This window comes from Macrosteles quadrilineatus, unplaced genomic scaffold, assembly GCF_028750875.1.
Source record: "Macrosteles quadrilineatus isolate MER2022 unplaced genomic scaffold, UCM_ALF_1.0 Scaffold_5__1_contigs__length_97177068, whole genome shotgun sequence".
NCBI classification, from domain to species: Eukaryota; Metazoa; Arthropoda; class Insecta; order Hemiptera; family Cicadellidae; genus Macrosteles; species Macrosteles quadrilineatus.
The window spans coordinates 94,428,885-94,456,789 of record NW_026542598.1 but is presented as its reverse complement, the minus strand read 5'-3'; the positions used below and the strand labels follow the sequence as shown (position 1 = coordinate 94,456,789).

General features: G+C 33.7%; 2 protein-coding genes across 2 annotated transcripts in view; both read right to left on the bottom strand.

Annotated features, from left to right (window-relative positions):
- The window catches only part of LOC128995803 (TBC1 domain family member 30-like), an 86,988-nt gene extending 79,438 nt beyond the window's left edge, over positions 1-7,550 (bottom strand). The window contains exon 1 of the mRNA XM_054420822.1: positions 7,335-7,550. Within this exon, the coding sequence (XP_054276797.1) occupies positions 7,335-7,380 (46 nt within the window). The 5' untranslated portion in view covers positions 7,381-7,550. The remainder of the gene's footprint in view (positions 1-7,334) is intronic.
- Positions 1-27,905, bottom strand: part of LOC128993987 (U6 snRNA-associated Sm-like protein LSm7) — a 129,672-nt gene that overhangs the window by 61,653 nt on the left and 40,114 nt on the right. The window lies entirely within an intron of this gene.

The following is a 27,905-nucleotide window of genomic DNA, read 5'->3' as shown; positions in this document are numbered from 1 at the left end:
ATACAAGGTCAAAGCATATACATGAGACGCTGGAAAGGCTGGATTCAGTGCGGCACAAATTTGTCGCCAGCTGCTGCTGTCCCTAGTTTTTTTTTTTTTTTGTTTTTTTTTTTTTTTTTGTAAACTTCCAAAGACCTATCACAAAGTTCTGGTTTCTCATGAACCAAACTAATATGGTGTTTATTTATTCTATGCTAATAGTAAATCCATATCAACATCTACCATGATGATATAGAAAACTAAACAAACTAAAAATCAAAGCTAAATTAACTAAATAGGAAAACAGAAAAAAATACACTCCTTGGACAATGCATTAAAATCATAAACAATCACCATCCTCGAGGGTTGAACCACGACTGAGGAGTGGGGGCAGTGGCAGTCCGGCTGTTTCGCCGGTAAGTGTGTTCATCTCCATAATGCACAATGCCCCGCTACCCGCTGCTCCGGCGGTCCGGCGAGGTAGAGAATATCCGGTGGTTTCGCCGGAGCATTTTCCTGCCGGATCGGCAGATTCGCCGAACCGGAGAAGTGTGGCCTGCCCCATGCCTTCCTGTGTATCTCAACTTGCTCCGGCGCCGCCGGATCCGGCGTCCGGCGGTTTCGCCGGTAAGTGTGTCCCTGGCCTAAGAGAGGTTAGCCTATGTTTTCGTTTATAACCTCTCATTGCCGCCGACAGTGATGCAAAGAAACATTGTACCAAACACTAATTGCATCACTCAACAATTAAATTTGCATAAACAGCTGATTAGTGAAGATCGAATCATTACAATCGTTCATGGAGGTGGCTTTTGGAAAACATAAATGCGACTTCTAACTATAATATCTATGTTTGTACACTATTACTAAATTTTCCCGTAACGTGAGTCATTAAGATCAACATGTCTCATAATACATTGTTATAACAATGCAAAAAATGTGTTACTAATTATTTACTATCAATGAGGCATTGTGTTTTTTTTAATTATTACATTTAAATAACATACGGTAACACTGTTCAGTTAATTTTTCCAAGACGGAGTATTTAGATATTTTTTAGATAAAGTAGAACAACTAATAGCTCATGTTTATTTCATGGCAAACTTCCATGAAAAGATTGAACTTGAAATATTTCTCTATTCCTTCGCAGTGGACGTCCGTTCGTGACAGGAAGTTAAGCTAACTTCCGTTTGACGTTTGGTTCCTCGGAGAAAAGATAGCAAAAACAGACTTAACGGAACTCGCCTTCTCCTTTAGTTGGTTTTACAGTACCTGAAATGTGTAAATTAAATTCTAGTACTATCTTTAGGAACTTATTTTTTTACTTAGGAATTCAAACACAAATAGTTAAGAAATGTAACAATAATTTTATCACTTTCTAAATTCTATTTGAATATGGTCAGTGTGAACAATCGTATAAAAAAAAATTAAAATTTCTCATGAATTATTTACCTGAGCGAGTTACTTGAAGCGAACACCAAATCAATAAAGTATCAATCCTCCAAACGAAGTGTACCTCGCGCCCGTTTTTATTTATGGCTCCTTCATCAGAAAGTAATAACCTATCAATACAGACGATAAACACAATCGATAATCTATCTGTATTAAATCGATTCTTTCACGGTCATATATCTGAAAATGAAAGATAATTGCTTCGGTTGGAATAGAAACAATCTTATTTTTAGTAAGGTCTGTTTGGTAAACATTAACAGTTTGTGTGGTTTATAAACACTATGGTTTAAAATAATCTAAAATAATACTTTGAAAACATGATGAAGTTTTTCTAACCGAATCATTAGGTTTTTCATTTAATTTAAACACTTTTTGGTGGTCCGATGATGGGTAAAGCCACTATTTGTAACCGTTACTGCTTTAAAAATATGTTGGCCAAAAAATCAGTTGGGCTTAGTAACGTAGAAACGATACGCTTACTTGAGTATCAATTTTTAATAATTTACTTTTTTTAACGGACATGGTTGCTGTGTTAAATTATAGATTTTGTTTTTAAAGCCGTCAACACTAAAAATACTATTTACCTTGGGTGATCAACAAACTGACAACAGATTTGTTAATTGTCAGTTTCGTATCAATGGAACGTTGTATTCAATCAATCGCAACGCCTAGTTACTACAAGTGTCTTTTAATTGGGTTACTGTGATTCAAACTGATGTTGATTTGGAGTTTGTTCCATAGTTGTTAGTTATCAGCGTATAGAGTGATACTACTGTTGTGAAGTTAAAAGTGTAATATTCTACTAATCAATCTATCGACGCCATAAAACTTTAATGAACAAATATTCAAAATAAAATAAATTCTATGAGACCGCCAGCTTTACAAGGACACATGTATAAAAATGTAAAGACTTTGATTATAAATTTGACTAAATAAAGGGAACGAAATTAATTAATGAAAACTGATACAAAACTTTCGAATCATGATCGTGTAATTTTTGCCAGTTTATTCTTTACCTTTTACATTAAAACCGTATGCAAACAATTGGTCAAATTTTGCACAAAGTCAGAGTAAAAAGTTGATAACTCTAGCTGTTGACATGGAATAGGATTACTAATACAATATATTAGTAATACATTCCATTATGGGTGTGTGACTATCTCGACAGAATTAGGTCGCTATGCGATCATCGAGTGTGCGTTGTATGATAATATGGTTTATTGTTTATTAAATGCAGCAATATGATAGAGATCGAATTTATAATAAAACTAAGGTTAATATACGCAGTACATTTTTTCTGATGGCTAATCTATCTTTGTTTGCTAAGAAGAACGACCCTGGATCTCAGGAGGCGAGAGCGCGGTGCTTCTTGCGATTCACTGTAATATCGAAAAGGAATAGCTATGTGACTTGGAGCTATGTGGACTTTTCACACTTAAAGCCATGTGAATACGTAAAGTTTGCTACAACACTCATCTACGAGTGTTAACTAATAAGATCATTCATATAAATTTCAAACAATACAGTTTAATGCTTTGCTTGTCTTTATAATATTTAGATGAAAAAATAACTTATAATATTTTACCTGGGGCGTTTAAGAGTACTTAACACACATTCCTTCAACGAGGTCATGCTGTTTATAGCTCTAAACTATTGATATAACCCTTGGCTGAAATATTACACCGTAAATACAGGCAGTAATGTGTTTAAAGAGACGACCAGCTAAAAGCACCATTCTTGAGTTTTCAGGTCGCCCTAATGTACAAAAACAACACAGTTTCGTCAACACTGATGGAGAATTGAGCTCTCTGGAAGCACATTTCCACAAAGTCGTTCGCACACTTTAGTGAGAAAAATATAAACGAACAGATAACATCATTATTAACTACATTTGAGTAAGCTTATCAAGGTATATTTTTGCTGGTACTATAAGACCATGTTTCATATTGCATTAACAGTAAACGAATGTTAAAAGTTTTCGTGAATGAAGTTTCTCACATCAGCTTAGTTTAATTGAAACGAGAACGCAGCTCCCTGAATGACTTACCAATTTGCATGTTACCTTTCATTATGTTAATTAAATGCATTTTCAAGCCTTTTAAAGCTCCTGAAATAACTTCTGTATTACAGCTGAATTGCCAGAGCAAAATTAAAGTAAAATGTTTGCAGCAAGGCAAACATAACATAGCACATTTACATAAACATAAACATTTAACATAAATAAAACTTACCCGTGCTTGATTTTAGCTGTTAATTTTTTTAATGACTTTTGATTACCATTAACAACTATTTTACCTGTAAATTGACTACGATTTTAATTTTGAAGAAATTGTCTTTTACAACTTCGGACGACAATTTTTTATTTACACAATTTATTAAGAGCTATTAAATGTACATTTTAAAACCAATTTTCATGGCACTGTAGCATCTTATGGATTTTATTGTGGATCTTGTCGTGAAATTAAAAAGTGTAGTTGAAGAAAAATGTATTTTTTTGAATTTTGTGCCAAAATATACATAAAATTGGAAAATAACTTTTTTCGTATGGTATAAACTAAAACTTATTAATGCTGGTTTTGACATCTAATTGTTTACAATAATTCCGATTGAAAATTGTAAAAACACTCATAAGTTTTACATATAACGTTTTCTTGACGAACACTGAAAACAACATTTGATTTGAACACACAACACCATCACTACCTCAACAAACATTAAGTTGGCAACACTGAGAAATAAAGATTTACCGTCTACATTGTTTACAACCCTGATATACATCTCAAGACATAAACTGACACGTTTACTAGCTGAAGAGTCAACACTCCAAGCTGAGGTCGTATGATAGAAGGTTTATATTGGCTAGGTCGCCATATTGATAGGCTTCCTTGAAATTGACATTTATGATCGAAACATATTCTACTTCAGCAAGAATCTACTCGTTTACACGTGTGTTGCTGTAAAGTATACGTTGAATATACGTTAAATATGTCAAAATATTGTTGTGAAATCGAAAAGTTTCCATCATGAATTTTTATCGACATCGAGCAAAGTGAATACGAGCATCGCAAGAGTTCCTTCCATAAATTCTGCGGTGGAAATGATTTAGCTGTGATTTTTGTAATCGAGTCGGGTTCAATATATCTAAACATTATTAAATTGAACTTTGGTTTGACAATACATTGATTATTAAAGGGAAAGGCGAATAACCGACTTAATTGGAGGTTACGAATTGAACATTTATTTCTTAGTTTCTTTGTTTTTGTTTTGTACATATGTTTGTGCTGGATTAATTACGATCCGATTTGCTGTATATGTATTTTTAAAATGAAATATTAAGATTCTTTTTTTAATGCGTTATGAAATAAATGTATATCATGGTGATATAGTATTAACGGGGATTTCCAATGAAATTATTTTCCATTATTGACATGTGTATTATGGTTTAATGACATCTGGATTATCAAAATATACTCGCTTAATAGAATGTCGATGTATGGTTTACAATTTACAAAACTCTGCAATGACTTGCAATGCGTTTTCTTGATTTCTACGCAATCTTTTGGAACGGAGAAAAAATGGTCCGAAATAAATATTTTGATAACTGACAAATTGTTTTCCACCACAAGGATTTAAAATTACATTACCTTTACATTAAAGTTAATTCAAACCTGACGTGACATCGATCAAACTTAAATTAACTTTATTGTCTACTCTAATTGGCTGATACAGAATATAAGATTTTTACTCATCATTAAGTTTATCGCAACTTAAGTAAATCGAAAGTATATCAATATATCGAAAGTTTACTTATAAAAATCTTATTAAATTTCACGAGAAAAAATGATCATCACAACACTTCAAAGAGTTATTATCCCTGAATGGTGCAGCAACTTAGGAGTGAAAAAGGTGTCTTATATCAAAGTAGAGCTCTCGTCGCGTTTTCCTTTGAGGATTTCAATTCATATTTCTCTCTATTGTATGAAACCTATGGATTATATCTGAATTACACTATAAAAGTACATCATATGAACTCATATCAATGATCGGCTTGAACCAAGCTTGAATATTTCAATATTATTTTAGGTATATTTGAAGATAAATATGTAGAACTTCACCCATATAACTTTGTATGCAGTAACAAATAATAGGTTTAATATTAACGGAATAACGTTTCTATGGTAGAAAATTAAAACTATTAACAACTGAACGAACATTGGAAAAGTGATTCAATTTCACAGCTTAATTAAGCTTAAACACAGCTTAAAATGTCGTTGTTACATTAGCTTGAATCTTATCCACGAAAGAAACCAGAGTCGAACGATGCAAAAGAGTGACGTATATATACGAATATCGTCACCCAGATATATAAATAGGATAGGTCTATATTTACTAAATAAAATAAAACGTTAATTAGAAGAATAAAAAGTACAATAAATAAAAAAGGAAAATAGAAAATAATTAAAACAATATAAATGTTTGTTTAGACAAAATAAAATAAGACCAGCCAAAATAGAAGAAAAGAAAAAAAGAGGGAAATATTAAAACAAAAAAATCAAAATGAGTAAAACTACTATAAATAAATACAAAAGTCATCACAGAGAATGGTAGAAGTAGAACAGCAGAAAAGATATTTACTAATTAAATCAAATAAAATAGAAAAAAACTGGAATTGATGTCTAAAAAAACTGTACTAACTTCTAACATCCTAACAGTCAAGGCATTAAAGAACAAATAAACAAACTTATTCTAAGACACTGAAATACCTTTGCTATCCTTTAGTCCAGTCAATGAATGATCCAAAAGTAGGTGTAGAGTGCGTGAGCAGGTAACTAAGCGATTCCTTCAGAAACTTGTTCAGGGGGCTTAGGGTGTTAACATACCAAAAGTCCTGACTCCTAGGTGCTGAGCCAGGGGGTGGAGGGGGGAAAAAGGGGGGGAAAAAGGTACGCATTTTGGGTTTTTTGATTATATCTCGAAAACTATCAACTTTTTGTATACTATAGTAAAATATAAAATTGAAGAAGATTAAATTTTCTACAAGAAAAGTATATAATGTGTTTATTTTGGTTCAACAGATTGCGATTTATAACTTATTTAATTGATATCTTATTAAAATACTCCTTCCATAAGAAATACATGTAAATTAGTATGCGAAATGGGGCGAATCCTATCCGCCCAAAGGAAATATAACTGATATTCTAGAAATCTTGACAAAATTTCCAGTAATTTTACACTTTAATCATGAAATTTTGTCAAAAATTAAAGCGAGGGTGAGCGTTTAAAAATGGGATGATTTAAGGTTTTTTTTATATTTCCAATAAAAAAACACCAAAACTCGACATTTTGTTACCTCGCCCTCGCCTTAATTTTGGATCAATTTTAATGATTAAAGTGTCAAATTACTGGAAATTTTGTCAAGATTTCCAGAATATCATTTATATTTCCTTTGGGCGGATAGGATTCGCCCCATTTCGCATACTAATTTACATGTATTTCTTATGGAAGGAGATTTTAATAAGATATCAATTAAATAAGTTATAACTCGTAATCTGTTGAACCAAAATAAACACATTATATACTTTTCTTGTAGAAAATTTAATCTTCTTCAATTTTATAATTTACTATAGTATTCAAAAAGTTGATAGTTTTCGAGATATAATCAAAAAACCCAAAATGCGTACCTTTCTCCCCCCCTTTCTCCCCCCTCCACCCCCTGGCTCACCACCTAGGAGTCAGGACTTTTGGTATGTTAACACCCTAAGCCCCCTGAACAAGTTTCTGAAGGAATCGCTTAGTTACCTGCTCACGCACTCTACACCTCATTCCTTGACTGGACTACTTATGCATCATACGTAAAGGATATGTATATATTTGAGAATACTCATCATGTTTGAATGCCTACTTACCATTTTGTCTAGCGAGGTTTTTAATGGAGTTGAGTAAGCTGGTCATGTCAGGTCAAGTCGAGCCCAGGAGTTGCCATCTTGAGTCTTACCGCCAAACTCCCATCGTCCTCCACACTTCCGGTTCAATAATCCCTAGGCTTTACACTTCCGGTTCACTATCTGTAGTTTTCTCACAGGTATTTCTCAGTTTGACACTATAGAATGAAAACACTTTGTTTTACAGTAAAATTTTTTCACGCACTTTCTTGACAGTTCAATATTCTAAGTTTTCACTTCAAATGGATTTTCCAAGAGGATAAGATTGCCTATCAAACAGGTAAGGTAATCTGAAGAAAAACGAGATCCTTTACTCATATAAAAGAGACTCACTGTAATATGTTTTCAAGTATATACAGGTACAAAGAAAATTATAAATAAAACATTGTATTTCTTCTGTCGAGATATGAATGGAAATACAGATTCAGGCTTTGCATTGAAGAGGCAAACACGAATGTGAAATAAAGTCATTGAAATATTTAGATCTGAGAATAATCATCTTGTTCTATTTTCCTCCTAACTTTTTTATATTGAGTTTTAGAAACTACTTTAAAAAATATTCACAGTGAATAAACGATATAAAAAAATTTTATAAGTATTTTAATTTTAAACTGTTTAACACATACAAGCTTGCAACAGATACTAGAATTAATAAGTTAAGTTTTAAAATACCGTACAAGTAGATTTTGAAAATCAACCACGTCCAAACAGAAGCTGAAGTTAACAGCAGTAAATGCACAAACCCGGGAGAAAGGAGCAATTATTATCCAATATCGGGGAGATGGGCGTCCAATGACCAATTATTGCTTCTATTGCTGCATAAAACAAATTTTACCGCTAATAAGAGAGACATTTCACCTCAAACCCACGGGTTATGTGTTCGCTTTTACACATAATGCATCATTATCAAGATTTAATAAGATAGTGTCAACCCTTTTTAAATGTATCTTCATAAAGGTTTTTAAGGGTGCAATTGTTTTGTGGCTATACCTAATATTCTTTGTGATATGGTTTTAAGCTGTTGGGGATAAGTGAATTTATAAGATAACAATAATTAACAACCGGTTTTTAATTGCCTTGGATTCGCCAAATAAATTAGTTACACACGGTAAAAAAACGTAAAACGGTTAGTTTTATAAAATATAAACTCGTAATCATTTTATATAAACTAATTTTCTTAAGATTGTTGAACGAACGTAAACATTTCTCTAACAGAAGAAAGAGAAAACAAAATTAATCTCAAAAGGAATAAATTAAGCACACACGATTCAACTAATCTTTGTAACATCCTCGAGGTGTTTTCATAATTTTATATTTTATAAAACTAAACAACCATGTGGAGAATTGCTGACGGTAATGTGCAAAGCAGTAAAAACATTGAAAGCTCCTCTATTGTTGGAATGGGTCGAAGGTCGTTCTCTAATGTACAAAACCAATCCTAACAGCTGTATCGATGCTGATGTCGCAAACAGGACATTTTGCGTCATTGCTTATACTGATGGTTCAATTCAAAAGTCATTTATGTTATTTTTCAACTTAATGGAGGTTTGTTGGAACAACTTGTCACTTATCACTTATCATTAACTATGTTTACCGATTATTTTACCAAACAGTCTGAGCAACCTTTCAAATTACGTTATGTGGGTATATTTAAAAAAAAAGAATGAATGTTTCATAGTTTAAATACAATATATATTTCTAAATGCATTAAAAGGGCTGACAAACATGTACTGTATAGTAACAAACAATGTTTGTCAGCAATTTTTAAACACGAAAGAGGTTCCTTTCAATACGCAATTCGATTTACAAGTTCAGTAAACTTTACAATAGGCTAATGAATTGGTCAAAATTGTCAACTACATAAGCAAGTTTTATGTTTTAATTACGGTGTTTCACATTATTCAGGTTTACTACATAACCATGCTGATGAAGTTGTAACATTGCTTTCTATTACTCGTCTGCAAATGACAACATTAATTTCTCCATGATTATGAAAAAAACTACAAGAGAAAAAGCAAATTGAATTACATTGAAACTACACTCTTCGGTTAGGTTATTTTTTAAATCTTTGAGTTAAAACTTTAATAGCGCATAAATTACATGCTCTCTTCACGATTTTGTCCCTTAGTATGGTGACGTCATAGTTAAAAATATTTATAAAACACTCAACTAATTCACATATGTTTCGTTGAAGAATATTTAATACAGTTCATGGGCTGTGTTTTAAGACAGACATCCTCTATGGGAATTAATGAGGCGTTTGCGAAGGTTCAACGGAGACTTGGTAAAACAAGCGGAATCGATTTGTTTCACAGCTGAGCGATCTATCCTTCCCTCGGGAGATTGGTCTTAAATAAGGGATTCACAAAACCTACCAGGATGTGTTAGACCACGTAAAATAAAAAAAAAGTATATGAAAGTTAAACGTCATAATTGTACATGGTTTTATCGTTCGAAATATTACTGGTTCGCATAGATTATTTATGACTAGAAAGAGGACTGGAAAGAGGAGGTAGAAAAAATACGTTTTCAATTCAAATTAAAATCATCAGAAACGAAACTTGTCATTTATATTTAGTTTTCTGGATAAGTGGGAATCTCAAATAACTGATAGTTTAATTCAGTTCAAGGTAGGCTCTGAACTACTGAGTCAAGAATAGTTACTGAGTTATCAAATACATAAAAGGCGTTGATCTCTGACATGATTTGAACTCGTGACTTCGAGACCAAAGTTCCTCATTCAATTATAAGCTGATCAGTGGCGTTCATTTTTTATGTGCAAAATAATTCATGGTTCACAATATTATTATGAACTATAGTCCAACATTGTTCGTTCTAATAGAGAAATAGGAAAATAATTCCTTTAAAAAATATCAACATTCTGGAGGGTAAAATTGTATTTAAATTAAATGCTAAGTAAAGGACACTTTATTTGGCAAACTCTGTACCTACAACATTCTCCAAAATTTCCTTTTTTAAAATAATTTATTTTTATTTTCCTAATAAAGCATTCTAAAGATAATCCAGCCCAAAACTAGGAACATTTTAGAGAATGTAATTACTAAAACAAAGAGAAAGAAACTAAACAAATACTGTAATAATATTTAATAAAAAGAATAATATAATACAAATATTTTAACGTATATCGTTTATAATTTTGTAAGCACGAGATGTTACACACTAGACTAAATAAGGTTTTTTTTTAAATATATTTATTAATTGAAAATAACATAATTTAAGCAAAGGTTTCCATTGAAATCAAATAAAACAAAGATAAATTGATAAAATATCTACTCTTGTTTGGCAGAGGGAATATTTATTTTGAAGGCAATACATGTTTTTGGTTCATTTCTTGCTTTCGTTACAACCAACATTCTAAAAACATTGTGAAAATATACGTCCAGCGAACGTAAACACATGACAGAGTTTTCGCCAGAATTACGTCGTTTTGCTTTCGGGGGTTTTAACGTACGTGTACTCAGCTGAGTCATGATAATACGCGTGACTCTCTTACATTCATTGTAATTAAGAGTGTTTTATTACATGTTATTACATAACTATTTTGTAATTGGCTTGTTTTACCAAATGTAAAATGAAATGTGTGCCATCGATTGTAAATTGTTGTCTGATGATAATTAGAACTGCTTCATATATAACCCTACATGTATTAGCAAGTGACTTGTATTAATGAGTGTGATCACAAAAAAGGGAATTAAATGTGTGATGTGAAATAAACTATGCATTTTTATTAGTTAAAGTTTGCTGAAACCATTCACTGGAACGAATTGAAAAAAGGGTAAAATCATTTCGGTTTCGTTTTGTGATGAACTTGTAATACGCCTAGTATTACAACTAAACCACAATGTTTATTACAACTAGGGTTAGTTTTATAATGAATTGGTTTAAAATTCCCTGAAGAATTTATTGCATCTCTCACAGTTTTGGAAAATTAATCATCAAACACTCATGTTTAATGGTGTATTATAAAAAAAAACTACAAGTAATTAAACTGTCTAAAACTGTTTTAATTAATTATTTTGATTTTTCAATAGAAAAAAGTTTGCACGGTGGAATGAGTATACAATGTAACTGTGTTTGTTTAGCAGTTGTGTATAGGCCTACTTTACGGGGATTCAAAACTATTCAACGTTTTAATCGCCCAAGGAAGTTTTTTCTTCAATTTTAGCGTATTTGGTCACGTAATACAAACATTTTCTGTCTTAAAATCACAAAAACTGTGAACTACTCTACACAAGAGGACTTTAAAACCATTCCAACTAAATTTTATAAGATAACATTAGGTCTTATTTATAATATAGTGTTTCATTAAGATTATGTTTAAACTCAAATTGTTTAAATTCAAATAAAAAATTGATTCAGCATTAAAAATTAAAAAGATGCATATTTCTAAATGTTTGGGAACTATAAGGTTCCCGAAAATTATTAATGATGGTGATGATGAAAAAATGACGATGATGATGAAATTATGATTTAGTTAATACTATAATGGAAAATACTGCATTACAGTAATAAAAGGTTTAATTTTAACTTAGTTTTTAACTATTGGGTTGCGTATAATAAGCCAAGAACAGATTGGGCTGTACAAATGTTAAAATCCTGTTTGTAGAAGGCAAATACAAGCAAACTCAAAGTTTGTACTTGTTCCACAACACAAACATTGCTAAACATCGTCCTATTCAGACCTCGGAAAACCAAGAACATTTTACATTTTGTTATTTTCATTTCAAAACAAAGTATCGTTTCAACACTTATCTTTCCTCCTAAACTTTAATAAATCTGTCAATCTAGATCTACTGCTACATTTTTGTTGTTAAATAGTTTATTAATATTGATGTCGGGCTTTGTATGGATACGTAATACTTAAACAATCAGGTACCAAAAAAAATAAACTCTTGAATATAGTTTTATGACAAAAACTTTAAGTTTGGCTTTTAATTTAGGAAGCTCTCAAACGCAAAGAGGAAAGAAAATTGTCTTTCCAAAAACAAAAACCTATTAATTTCCCCCCCCTAGATTAAGTTTGATTGATAGACCTACAGCTTAAGCACTACTTTCTCTAATCTAGCTTAAGTATACTGTAATTCTCTCTTTTTAACCACCGATTCTCGGCGTCAACTAAAAGCTACTGATTGGAGGGATTAGAGCCTGTAACTTCCAAGACTGAAGTATTAAACTGTAATCGTAAACGTCACTCAAATGTTGAATAAAAATTACGCAAAGGGACAAATAAACTCACGTGTTTTGATACAAATATTGTCAATAACGCAAAGGCCAACTGCAGTGTTATATCAATTTTACAACCTATTGTAACAGTTTATTACGAATCACATTATGTAATTTCATTATTGTGTGCATCGAACTGAGGTTTAACGACTTGTTCCCTCGCAATGCATTTCCCTAGGGAATTCAATTTAGATAATGTATAATACTAGTAGCGAAATTACCTACAATAGCCTAGTGTTTAAAATAGCCTATCTTTGATTATAGGAACCAACGTGTCTGTAATAGAAATAGAGTTTAATTTTATCCGATTTCAAATATATCATTGTTAAACTTTAAATATCAAAATATTATATATTAAACTTTTATAATATCCATTTATAATTTGAAGCTAAAATATATTACATATTACATATGCTAATTCTTAATTCATTTTCATTATTTTGGCGATGTCTCTCATTTTCTACAAAAGAAGCATTTGAAACAGAGACAACTGGAGTGATTTTAAAGGATTGTAATAATAAAACATACTAATATACAGTATATTATTATCTTCTACATATGGCATATTATTCATCTCGAGTTGTTTATGTTTTGAAAGGTCTAAAGAGCCCAAGAAAGAATCGGGCTTGACAACGAAACGACAAAATACGTCACGTTAGTTCGTTTTAGTAATAATAACAAACTTTCCTATTCATTAGGTGAGATACAATGTCATACATTAATTTTATAATGATCTTTAAATTTTATAACATGTACTAGGTTGAAATTTTACATTTTAATTTTAAAACAATTACCGTTTTGTGTTTAATTAATTCTATTCCGTGTAATTCTATTCCTAGTGTAAACCGATTTATTATGTAATTAAGAAATACATTTCATTAATTTCTCCACACAATATTTTGAAACGCACACACACGTACAACATGGTAAACAAACCAAGCACATTCATCCCTACACCGCGAAGCCGTACAAACATATTTCCTGACACCTACACTTACGATGAGCTCAGCGACAGAAAATCAATCGATTATCAGAATACAACGGACGTCACGTGACCAAATATCTTACTACTAAACCATTACACAAACACAGATACTGTACAATACACGATTCACTGAAAAGAGGTTTCACTTTCGTATACACTAGCAGACGACACAGTACCGCGAATGGCTGCACTGCAACTGAGTAATATCAGCTGGCAGGGATGCAGGGTGGCAAACGTTACCGCCCTAAATTTCCCCGTCGCCTCTGTAAATCCCACATTCGGTTGAATGCTAAATAGCTGCAGGTGGTATTTACTGCGGTTGTGTGGGAACAAACGCGGGGTGATTACAATTAGTTGATTGTTTTATTCCAGCATTGTCAGATAGCGGGTTTTCACATAATGTTACTTCGCCGTAATCATAGTAATGAATGCGCACATTTGGCATTAACATTTTTTAAAGTGCTTTTTTTGAAGAACTCTTTATTTTTGTTTCACGGTGTAAGAAAAGTATAGGAAGACAATTAAATTCTTTATAGTTGTGTGTTAATTAATAATTGGACTGTATTTTATAGCTAAGAACCACATAATTGTGGATTGAAAAAAAATATGAGAACTGCATTTAATGACACTTTGAATAAAAATATGCACAATATCAATATTTATACGTCTAGGATTTGATATGCATTCTAACATCAGGAAAGCAAAGAGTTTTGAAGATAACTAAATTATAATTAAGACAATTAAAGGATCGATTTTAAATATTAAAGAAGTACTGAACAATAGGTTATTGAAAATCAAGAAATAGTTGACTCCGCTCCTCACTCATGCATTGATGGATAGGAAAATTAAATACAAATACGTCTAACAACACTCGAAACATCTACACTTAACCTGTTATGGCAAATAAATAACAAGATGAATGATTGTATAACCAACAATCTCCCATGGTGTTACCTATTTAAAACTACTGTATTTATACATAGCGATACAGTACTTGGCTGTGAAGGAGCGCCTGCAGACGCACGGACGCAATCTAGATACTGCACTGGTGTTGCCGCTAACTACGCCGTGCCAGGCATTTATAACTTAAATAAAAATGTACTATTGACAAATATTTTAAGGTTATCAAATTATTTTTAACTTGTGGTTAAAAAGATGCTGTATAAGTAAGAAAACCGGGAGTTACACAAATACACTTGTTTTATAACTCAGACGAGCAAAGTACACAGATTTAACATGGTATTTGGATGCCTACTGTATCACAATGCATCTATTGCAGTAGTGCAGCCGTATTGTATTGTATTGTATTGTATGTTGTATTGTATGTTGTTGTATTGTATTGCAGCGTCTACGATAACAGCAACGAAAACGTATGAATACCTAAAAATGATCTAATAAAATACAATACGGCTACTTAATCCAGCGATGCAATTGGATGCTAAGATAAAATGTCCAAGCTCGCAAACAAAGACTACAAACTGGTTTGAAACACAAAATGTCAAACAGTTTTAATCATTCTTAAATAAAAGTACTAAGTAGAAAAACTAGTCTTATGATGGAAAATTTGGTGTATTTTTGCATTCCCCTTAAATGTAGAGTAACAATGAATGTTTAAATAACTACTAACTGTATTACTTCTATTATGCTCAGTAGATTTAAGAGTAAACCCTCAACGTATAGGTTTATTCTGCACATCGTCCAAAAAAGGTCACTGTATAAACTATCAATGCTATAAATTGTTTTAACTTAACACTCGAAAGAAAAAATACTAGATACGATTGGAGAAATCATATGCATTGCGATTTTAATTATTTATAAACGAAAAATCTAGTAGAAGTACTACAAAGTAAAATTATAATCATACTTTTCAAGGTAATAACAAAAAACTGTGTGGTTTATATACATTAAAAAAGTAGATTTTTAATATTATGATAGCTAAATTATATTGCTGTACAAAATTCATTACATTTTTAAACATCCAAAACCATTGTCCAAGAAGGAATCCGTTAAATAATTGAAATTATATTCGAGTGAGGATTTTAATGAGGTTAATATCGTAAACTTATAAGATTTTACAGTAATAAAATTTAAGTTTCTGTAAATATTTTCCTCTCAGACAAAATACGAGGAACTGCAAGTTCTCAGTACTTGAACATTATTCATCACCAAGTACAGTTCAGTTTGACGAAAAGCTTTGTGCAAATTAGACGCTAAGTTTCAATATTTGACGAGGACTTCATTAGAAGAGTCATTATCCCTCTGAGCCAACTGTCCAGGGTTGTTCCTAGCGACTATCATTAGTTCTACACAAAACACGAGAAAAGTTTATAAAAAAATAGGAAGATTCACTATTGGTAAATTAAATCTATGTTGATGTTAATCAAGTTAAAAATTACATACTTGTTCATAATAGTATAGCATTGTATTATTTTTTTATGACATGGGGAAATATTATTTTGTTCTACAAGATCCATTGAAATTTATGTGCAACTATTTATAAGACCTTTTTGTTTTGATTTAATAGATGTTGCCGACAAAAAAAAAACATTCATTAATCACTTTATAACGTTATTCCTGAGCGTAAATTTATTCAATTATCTTCACAAATAAACATGTCACAACCAGATCAACTTAGTAGCTTACAAAAATCTTAAGAGGTTCAGATTATTTCAATTACTTATTTAATTTGCATCACCATTTCATTTTCATACGTCTTCATATTTTATTCGTGTTTAAAGTTATTTGTACATTTTCTTTTCCAAATAAGAAGAATAATTTATAATGATTTAATGCTGTATTTAGTTTAAGATTAACGAATATTTTTCCATGTACGTTGTAAAAGTATTCAAACTATTCCTCAAGCCACAAATTATTCCAACGTTGTTATACATGATCAAGATAAGTTGTTGTTGTTGCTGGGTTGTTTACTTGAGGCACAATGGACACGACACAACCCAGACGTCGCTTGTACTCGTCCACTTACATTCTCTGGTGGTATACAGTGGTAAACAACATTCTAACGTTGTCACACATGATCAAGAGAAGTTGTTGTTGTTGCTGGGTTGTTTACTTGAGGGACAATGGACACGACACAACCCAGACGTCGCTTGTAATCGTCCACTTACATTCTCTGGTGATATACAGTGGTAAACAACATTCTAACGTTGTCACACATGATCAAGAGAAGTTGTTGTTGTTGCTGGGTTGTTTACTTGAGGGACAATGGACACGACACAACCCAGACGTCGCTTGTACTCGCCAACTTACATTCTCTGGTGGTATACAGTGGTAAACAACATTCTAACGTTGTCACACATGATCAAGAGAAGTTGTTGTTGTTGCTGGGTTATTTACTTGAGGGACAATGGACACGACACAACCCAGACGTCGCTTGTACTCGTCCACTTACATTCTCTGGTGGTATACAGTGGTAAACAACATTCTAACGTTGTCACACATGATCAAGAGAAGTTGTTGTTGTTGCTGGGTTGTTTACTTGAGGGACAATGGACACGACACAACCCAGACGTCGCTTGTACTCGTCCACTTACATTCTCTGGTGATATACAGTGGTAAACAACATTCTAACGTTGTTACATGATAAAGAGAAGTTGTTGTTGTTGCTGGGTTGTTTACTTGAGGGACAATGGACACGACACAACCCAGACGTCGCTTGTACTCGTCCACTTACATTCTCTGGTGATATACAGTGGTAAACAACATTCTAACGTTGTTACATGATCAAGAGAAGTTGTTGTTGTTGCTGGGTTGTTTACTTGAGGGACAATGGACACGACACAACCCAGACGTCGCTTGTACTCGTCCACTTACATTCTCTGGTGATATACAGTGGTAACAACATTCTAACGTTGTCACACATGATGAAGAGAAGTTGTTGTTGTTGCTGGGTTGTTTACTTGAGGGACAATGGACACGACACAACCCAGACGTCGCTTGTACTCGTCCACTTACATTCTCTGGTGATATACAGTGGTAAACAACATTCTAACGTTGTTACATGATCAAGAGAAGTTGTTGTTGTTGCTGGGTTGTTTACTTGAGGGACAATGGACACGACACAACCCAGACGTCGCTTGTACTCGTCCACTTACATTCTCTGGTGATATACAGTGGTAACAACATTCCAACGTTGTCACACATGATGAAGAGAAGTTGTTGTTGTTGCTGGGTTGTTTACTTGAGGGACAATGGACACGACACAACCCAGACGTCGCTTGTACTCGTCCACTTACATTCTCTGGTGATATACAGTAGTAAACAACATTCTAACGTTGCTACATGATAAAGAGAAGTTGTTGTTGTTGCTGGGTTGTTTACTTGAGGGACAATGGACACGACACAACCCAGACGTCGCTTGTACTCGTCCACTTACATTCTCTGGTGATATACAGTGGTAACAACATTCTAACGTTGTCACACATGATCAAGAGAAGTTGTTGTTGTTGCTGGGTTGTTTACTTGAGGGACAATGGACACGACACAACCCAGACGTCGCTTGTAATCGTCCACTTACATTCTCTGGTGATATACAGTGGTAAACAACATTCTAACGTTGTCACACATGATCAAGAGAAGTTGTTGTTGTTGCTGGGTTGTTTACTTGAGGGACAATGGACACGACACAACCCAGACGTCGCTTGTACTCGTCCACTTACATTCTCTGGTGATATACAGTGGTAACAACATTCTAACGTTGTCACACATGATCAAGAGAAGTTGTTGTTGTTGCTGGGTTGTTTACTTGAGGGACAATGGACACGACACAACCCAGACGTCGCTTGTACTCGTCCACTTACATTCTCTGGTGATATACAGTGGTAACAACATTCTAACGTTGTCACACATGATGAAGAGAAGTTGTTGTTGTTGCTGGGTTGTTTACTTGAGGGACAATGGACACGACACAACCCAGACGTCGCTTGTACTCGTCCACTTACATTCTCTGGTGATATACAGTGGTAACAACATTCTAACGTTGCTACATGATAAAGAGAAGTTGTTGTTGTTGCTGGGTTGTTTACTTGAGAGACAATGGACACGACACAACCCAGACGTCGCTTGTACTCGTCCACTTACATTCTCTGGTGATATACAGTGGTAAACAACATTCCAACGTTGTTACACATGATCAAGAGAAGTTGTTGTTGTTGCTGGGTTGTTTACTTGAGGGACAATGGACACGACACAACCCAGACGTCGCTTGTACTCGTCCACTTACATTCTCTGGTGATATACAGTGGTAACAACATTCTAACGTTGCTACATGATAAAGAGAAGTTGTTGTTGTTGCTGGGTTGTTTACTTGAGAGACAATGGACACGACACAACCCAGACGTCGCTTGTACTCGTCCACTTACATTCTCTGGTGATATACAGTGGTAAACAACATTCTATCGTTGTTACACATGATCAAGAGAAGTTGTTGTTGTTGCTGGGTTGTTTACTTGAGGGACAATGGACACGACACAACCCAGACGTCGCTTGTACTCGTCCACTTACATTCTCTGGTGGTATACAGTGGTAAACAACATTCTAACGTTGTCACACATGATCAAGAGAAGTTGTTGTTGTTGCTGGGTTGTTTACTTGAGGGACAATGGACACGACACAACCCAGACGTCGCTTGTACTCGTCCACTTACATTCTCTGGTGATATACAGTGGTAAACTACATTCTAACGTTGTTACATGATCAAGAGAAGTTGTTGTTGTTGCTGGGTTGTTTACTTGAGGGACAATGGACACGACACAACCCAGACGTCGCTTGTACTCGTCCACTTACATTCTCTGGTGATATACAGTGGAAACAACATTCTAACGTTGTCACACATGATGAAGAGAAGTTGTTGTTGTTGCTGGGTTGTTTACTTGAGGGACAATGGACACGACACAACCCAGACGTCGCTTGTACTCGTCCACTTACATTCTCTGGTGATATACAGTGGTAAACAACATTCTAACGTTGCTACATGATAAAGAGAAGTTGTTGTTGTTGCTGGGTTGTTTACTGGGTTGTTTACTTGAGGGACAATGGACACGACACAACCCAGACGTCGCTTGTACTCGTCCACTTACATTCTCTGGTGGTATACAGTGGTAAACAACATTCTAACGTTGTCACACATGATCAAGAGAAGTTGTTGTTGTTGCTGGGTTGTTTACTTGAGGGACAATGGACACGACACAACCCAGACGTCGCTTGTAATCGTCCACTTACATTCTCTGGTGATATACAGTGGTAAACAACATTCTAACGTTGTCACACATGATCAAGAGAAGTTGTTGTTGTTGCTGGGTTGTTTACTTGAGGGATAATGGACACGACACAACCCAGACGTCGCTTGTACTCGTCCACTTACATTATCTGGTGATATACAGTGGTAACAACATTCTAACGTTGTCACACATGATCAAGAGAAGTTGTTGTTGTTGCTGGGTTGTTTACTTGAGGGACAATGGACACGACACAACCCAGACGTCGCTTGTACTCGTCCACTTACATTCTCTGGTGATATACAGTGGTAACAACATTCTAACGTTGTCACACATGATGAAGAGAAGTTGTTGTTGTTGCTGGGTTGTTTACTTGAGGGACAATGGACACGACACAACCCAGACGTCGCTTGTACTCGTCCACTTACATTCTCTGGTGATATACAGTGGTAACAACATTCCAACGTTGTTACACATGATCAAGAGAAGTTGTTGTTGTTGCTGGGTTGTTTACTTGAGGGACAATGGACACGACACAACCCAGACGTCGCTTGTACTCGTCCACTTACATTCTCTGGTGATATACAGTGGTAACAACATTCTAACGTTGCTACATGATAAAGAGAAGTTGTTGTTGTTGCTGGGTTGTTTACTTGAGAGACAATGGACACGACACAACCCAGACGTCGCTTGTACTCGTCCACTTACATTCTCTGGTGATATACAGTGGTAAACAACATTCTAACGTTGTTACACATGATCAAGAGAAGTTGTTGTTGTTGCTGGGTTGTTTACTTGAGGGACAATGGACACGACACAACCCAGACGTCGCTTGTACTCGTCCACTTACATTCTCTGGTGATATACAGTGGTAAACAACATTCTAACGTTGCTACATAATAAAGAGAAGTTGTTGTTGTTGCTGGGTTGTTTACTTGAGGGACAATGGACACGACACAACCCAGACGTCGCTTGTACTCGTCCACTTACATTCTCTGGTGATATACAGTGGTAAACAACATTCTAACGTTGCTACATGATAAAGATAAGTTGTTGTTGTTGCTGGGTTGTTTACTTGAGGGACAATGGACACGACACAACCCAGACGTCGCTTGTACTCGTCCACTTACATTCTCTGGTGATATACAGTGGTAAACAACATTCTAACGTTGTTACATGATCAAGAGAAGTTGTTGTTGTTGCTGGGTTGTTTACTTGAGAGACAATGGACACGACACAACCCAGACGTCGCTTGTACTCGTCCACTTACATTCTCTGGTGATATACAGTGGTAAACAACATTCTAACGTTGCTACATGATAAAGAGAAGTTGTTGTTGTGGCTGGGTTGTTTACTTGAGGGACAATGGACACGACACAACCCAGACGTCGCTTGTACTCGTCCACTTACATTCTCTGGTGGTATACAGTAGTAAACAACATTCTAACGTTGTTACACATGATGAAGAGAAGTTGTTGTTGTTGCTGGGTTGTTTACTTGAGGGACAATGGACACGACACAACCCAGACGTCGCTTGTACTCGTCCACTTACATTCTCTGGTGATATACAGTGGTAAACAACATTCTAACGTTGTCACACATGATCAAGAGAAGTTGTTGTTGTTGCTGGGTTGTTTACTTGAGGGACAATGTACACGACACAACCCAGACGTCGCTTGTACTCATCCACTTACATTCTCTGGTGATATACAGTGGTAAACAACATTCTAACGTTGCTACATGATGAAGAGAAGTTGTTGTTGTGGCTGGGCTGTTGAGTTCATTCATTCAATTAAATTCAATTCATTCATTCAAGTTTTGAAGAGCTGGATTTAGAAATTATAATAGTTAATATATTCATCTAGCTGCTGCACCCATGCTTCACAACGGAGAGGACACAGAAGAGAAAGATTTGACCTTTACATCTTTTGTATAAAAAAGTTACACATACGCTCTGCAATATGCATTTTCAAATAGAATCGATGAAAATCAATGAAAAAGGTGTACTTTTTAGAAAATGTTTCCTGACAACAAATTGTAAAAAAATCCAAAGATGGGAAAAACTCGTTTATGCAAAGTCATGTTACTCTTAATAATTTATAACCAAACAAACTGTTATATAGTAAATCTTTATTCAACAAATTTGAAAACTAGCATTAGCGAATGATAAATTTAATATACAGAAGCTATTGATTGGGGAATTCAATTTACTGAGGCAAGCAGATTCTCAGTGCGGTTAGTCAATTCCAACGTGACACTCTACACTGAAATAGAAACCTGGCTGAATTGATTAACTGTGATTTATTAGGTTAGTTGGATTCTTCTTTACTTTTATTCGGAGTGTTGAGGTGTCACATTCCAATGACCGATTGATTTAAAACTCTTACAATAGGTTTTAGAGTTTTGATATATAATAATTTGGATTACATATACAATAAAAATTATTACTTAAAATTCAAAGACCAAATACAGTATTGCTTTATATTGAAAAAGTAACGTGTCCTTCGTACAGTTTGCGCTTGGTTCTAATTTATATTAGCATACGCTATTGAGCAATATAGTTTGTAAAGAACAGGTTATCTGAAGCCCTCAGTTCAAATCAATCCGCTCAACAATGTTCGTTTCCCTCTAAGGTTTGTTTTCTGTACAAAACTCGCGTGTGGTGTGGTAAGAAAAATGATCAGTAAACATTAAAATTAACATTAACTATTTCAAAATCTACAACAGGTAGTATGTGCTTTAGGCATAGTTTTGGTGTACCATTTGATAAATATATAATCGAATAAAATACTAAATAATGCAAATTTCACTACGTAGGAAACTAACCGACAAAATTTGTTAATTGACTTCACGCTACGTTTTTATAGAACATGTACGAAGTTTTGGTTGACAAGGTGAACATGTGAGAGATAGACCTACCTGGACTTGACATGACAGTTTATCTGATTTAAAGCTCTTAGTATTTAAAAGCCAATGCTGTGACAGATTTAAAAGCAAGTAGTTTTGCACAGCCTTAATCCCAATAGTTAATTTGGTTTTTAAAATCTGTTTCATAAATAGATTGCATTATTTTACTTTTGTAATTATACACATTTAAAGCAATACATGGATTACACTTGTATTATGACTTCATTTTAGTCTTAGTACGTCATACAACTAGGGCCGGAGTGTATTAAATGTGTCATTTATTGTTTTCTGTCTTAACTGATATTCGTCAAAGTTGGTACATGATATTACAAATGCCAGCCTGTCATGTGGGTAAGTCCATATGTCCATCACAGTCCATATGGACAGTCCAATAATGTGTTACATACCCGGTTAATATTGTTGCCTGTCTCTACTGATATTCATACCTAAGTAACGAATACGCAGACAACCCGGCGTGTTGTGAGCTTGGTATGAAGAATTTGAACATAATTGTTGTAAAAATCATAATATCGCAGTAAGCTAGGTATCGTACATGCGAGATGTTCAACACTTGGTAAAATCTTGATTACTATTATATAGCTTGGTCTTTCTGTCCCACCATTGTGAAAAGCTACATGAAAACTTAATGGAACCTCGAAAACAAAAACACAACTTATATACCGATGAGTGAGATATGCATTGTGTTTTGATTCTAGGTTTAGTTCTATGTTTTCATGTATGATAAGAGCATTTTTTTATGATAACGAAAAGGGTAAAAGCATTGTCCAGTTTGATTCACTTAAATTTTTCTCGGTTAAAAAAGAAACAATGTTGATTATTTTAAACTTATATGGCTCTATATTTTGTATGACCAAGTAAAAAAAAGTAAAAATTAAATTTTATGATCAGTGGTAGTGCTGTAAAATATTTTAAAATAAGTTTAAAAAATGTATTTTTTGTTTTTATTATGCAAACAACTAGTTATAAAATAAGAAAACTCCTAAATATCCAGTTAGTTTAGGTATCACAATGATATTTGAATTAATAATATTCTATTGAAATACATTTGCTATAGGTCTTATAAATAAGAGTGTATCGAATTTTTGATTACATCACAGGATGAAATTATATTGCCTCACGTGGCCTACCTAAGTAGATTAAAACATGTTTGTGGGAAGACAAAGTTGCTAAAGTACGTTGAAAACTGAGGTCTCAAGTTTAGTGACAACCTTTTCAACTTGTTACTAACAGAATCTGTTAACAGAGTTTCAGACTGTTTAACTCAATTCGCTGCTTCTATAAAACCCGCCACACGTCTCTAAGATGTATTACGATATAAACGTATTTATTAGTTAATCGATATGAAACAAAATGAGTAGGGCCTAAGTTTATTAGTATTTCAAACTATAAATTATGCATATTATTTTAATTTTTTTTTGTACCAGTTGTGATATAGTAGAATTTGTATATTCTATTACGTTAACTACAACAACTCAATTTGAACACTTTTGTACACTTCACTTTGATTAGAAAAACATTGTTCATTTTAATGTATAAAACAAATTTTATAATAATTTACACCTAATGTATGTATTAAAATTAACTAAGCTTTTTTATTCAGTTAGGTTAATAAATCAGCCAACCCCACCCCAGAGAGCTCTGTGAACTCAAAAAAATTGACGAAGCAAGTAAGCAAAAGCAATAATTTTATACATCAACAATTTATACGGCCTATATCTAACGAAAAGTACCTCGAAAACTCAACTCACAACTCATAAAACGCAATACATGCTCGTAATATTTCTTGAATACACGATTTATAATGCAAAATAAATTGTAAGGCAACTGATGCTTGGAATAAAATAGTGTTCAGGCCATAGCAAAAAAACTTCGGAGAACTTGGACACAATATACTCCACAGTAGCTGCTAAATAAGAACGTAAACACAGGACATATTTGGTTACACACAGTTTACCACCAAATAAATATTAGAATAAGATAACGGATGAAACTTTCCATTATTACGTTTAAGTGATATCTCTATGTCATTACAGGAAACGTGTAATCTATGTCTTATGCTCTAAAAATTCCTAATACAGTTGACAACAATTAATTGTTAGCCTGAACAGCTGATAGCTTCGCCATTTCTACAATTTGGACGTAATTTTTAAATATGTAAACCTTACAAAAGCAATTGCCATACATTGTCAGCTAATGTAATACGCATGGTAACAAGTTAAATTACACTGTATACATAACTATATCCATGTAGTGCTAGGCATGACACACAGTAAGGTAGACATTATGTACACAGTCTATTGAATCACGCCCTCTTCATGTCAGGTGTTCGGTTCACATTTGCACATACGTCACGCATCACATGCAGAGCTAATCTAATGCATAAGCCATATGTTTGGCTGGTTTGCTTCATATAGCTATGTTTTGCTAAAAATTATATTTTTATCAACACTCTTCATATGGATGTAGCTATTGTTTTGTAAATCCTGTTAACCTTCACATTATTGCACGCTCCATAACTTTATCAATACAAGAATAGTATATTTCGTACCTAGGGCCGAAAATGAGGTTTTGCCGGCTCGAGATAGTTTTTAAGTTCGAGACGAAGTCGAGAACTTAAATCGATCGAGAGCTGCAAAACCATTTCTGCCCGTGGTACGAACGCTATTTTTCACCACACTATACCCTATTACCACTATTCACCACTATAATAATGCACACTGATAGTCAACACAACTACAACATTAAGGTTATGTAAAGAAATAATTTGAGGAATCAGCAAAAATAAAAATAAATAGTTGCTAGGCAACGGTGACAATAACACAATTCTATTGCAATGCTATGGATTTTGATTGTGTATTTAAAATGCATTCATGTTTTAAGTAAGTAAGCGGACAGCTGATTTTGCGGCCCCGGCCTGTAAAAACCTGCTCGATCCCCAAATTTTGATGACAGCTGGCATGGCCAGCAAAACGTAACTTTCAGCCACCAATTGACGTATGTAATACAGCCAAAAACATCATAGTGTGGTGAAAAAATAATATGATTTACTAAAAAAATATTCAAACCCATACGCTATCATCACTCTAAGAGAGTATCAAATTTTATGAAAGTATTTGGTTACCTTACAATGTCCTTATATGTCTTCAACTGTATGTTTCTGCCACAGATTTATCCTTTTCAACCATTCGTCATAAAACCGAATACGAAACACACCTTGACATATAGACATTTGACACAAAACTGCACATTAATTAGATCATCGTCGCGGTGCGTGCGGGCGTTTAGACAGGTCGGTAGCCACTGGCATTGTTGTGTCCGGTTCAAGGTCACGTGACAGGTCGATCAGCTGTTCAATGTATTTGTTTATTCTAATAATTAAATCATTGCGTACGCTTCGCTATTTATTTTGTCATGGAAAATGTTATTGCTGTCGGATTTTAAAGATTTATAATTTCAAAGTTTGGTACTTAATGCAGATATTGGTTTCTATTGTTGGATTGTCTATTGTCTATTGTTGCATCTATGTAGAATTTTAAACAATTTTTGTGTATTTGTCAACGTCTGTTTCATTTTTTTTTATAATTAATCGTAAATGATAAACTTGAGGATGTAGCAGAAAAATATAGTTTATAGCCTACAATAGTAGGCAACAATATGATATAAATAGGAAAATTAATATCAAACAAAGGACAAGGAAATACCGTAAACAATTTTAGATTTGAAAATAAAACATTAATGTTATAATCCAACAATATATAAACAACTACAGTATTATTTTGTACAATTTTAGCAAGCACAATAGTGCTTTACTAAGTGTTATGCTTCACTACTCATTAATAGTAAATTTATTCAATAATATTTTAACGTAAACGTTGCCTGAGGTGTAACGTTTGCTGTTAGAGTGAATATTACAACCAAAACAAACTGACAAAATAACTTTGACCTCTGTTTTCCCAGTTAAGTTTCAAAGATACTCTCTCTCTGTGTTTTGCCCCATTGCGACAAAATTTGTTTTAAATTCAATTAATCTGGTATAACAGAGTGTTGTTCAATTGTTTCAGTTGGAAACCCTCTTGGGTGAATCAAAACTGAATGAAATGAGTACTTTTGTAAACTACACTTTATGTACTTTGAAAAAGATAGTTTATTTTTGAGAAGAAAAAACGGTCTGGCCAAACATTTTGTACACAACTTTGACTCTTTTTACGTGATCTATGTGAAACAATGAATAACGTAGTCTTCATTTGACAAAGATCTCTAACTAATGTTCCTAAAAAAACAAATCTGGTAAAAAATCATCACCTTATAGTATTTTAACGATCTTTTTAAATTTACAAGACAAAGGAAATAAAATTATTTTAGAATAACGTGTTATATGCTTTGTTTCTTTCCTTCCTGGTTTCAGTAATTATTACAGATAAAAAAGTCATTTCATCAGTTATATTAGTGTTATTATATTACATTAGTTTAAACAAATACTAATAATGCCTGATTCAACCCAAAAACCCTTAAATGTCGAGGTTTAATCGCTGAAAAAATTATCATCCCAATGCAAAACAAAAACAAAAAACTTGTAACTTATACAATACTACTTTGAAAAATTCCTTTACAAAAATGCAGGCTATAATTCGCAGTTATAACCACAACAAAAAGCCACAACCATTGTCGAGGCAATAACCACAATGCAAGTTTAAAACGCATCACACCACCGTGACATGATTACTGCATAAACTGACATTGTAGACTCCACTGTGTGTTTGCCGCTAATTAATTATTCAAACGCTTTCGTTGATAATGAAGTTTATCTGACTAAATGTTGAAGTTACTGATTTTTTATGTAGCCAAATTCAAATGTAGATTTGTTAAACTATTAAGTTTTTGGAGATCAGCATGTATCTCAACATCTATTATTAATTTTGTTAAATTTCTAAAGTATAAAGTAAAATCTATAAGTAAGAGAGGGGGTCATGACGTTTTAATTAAGATATTACAATAATTATATTTAAAGTGGCTAAGTACCGGATTGGTTATAGTACTCGCCTGACAATCGAGAGGTTGCCGGATTGATCCTGAGAAAGTTAAGTCGCTTTTTTAAGGTTCGAAACTATACCCAGCTGTCCCTGATCATTGGGCTTTAAATGAATT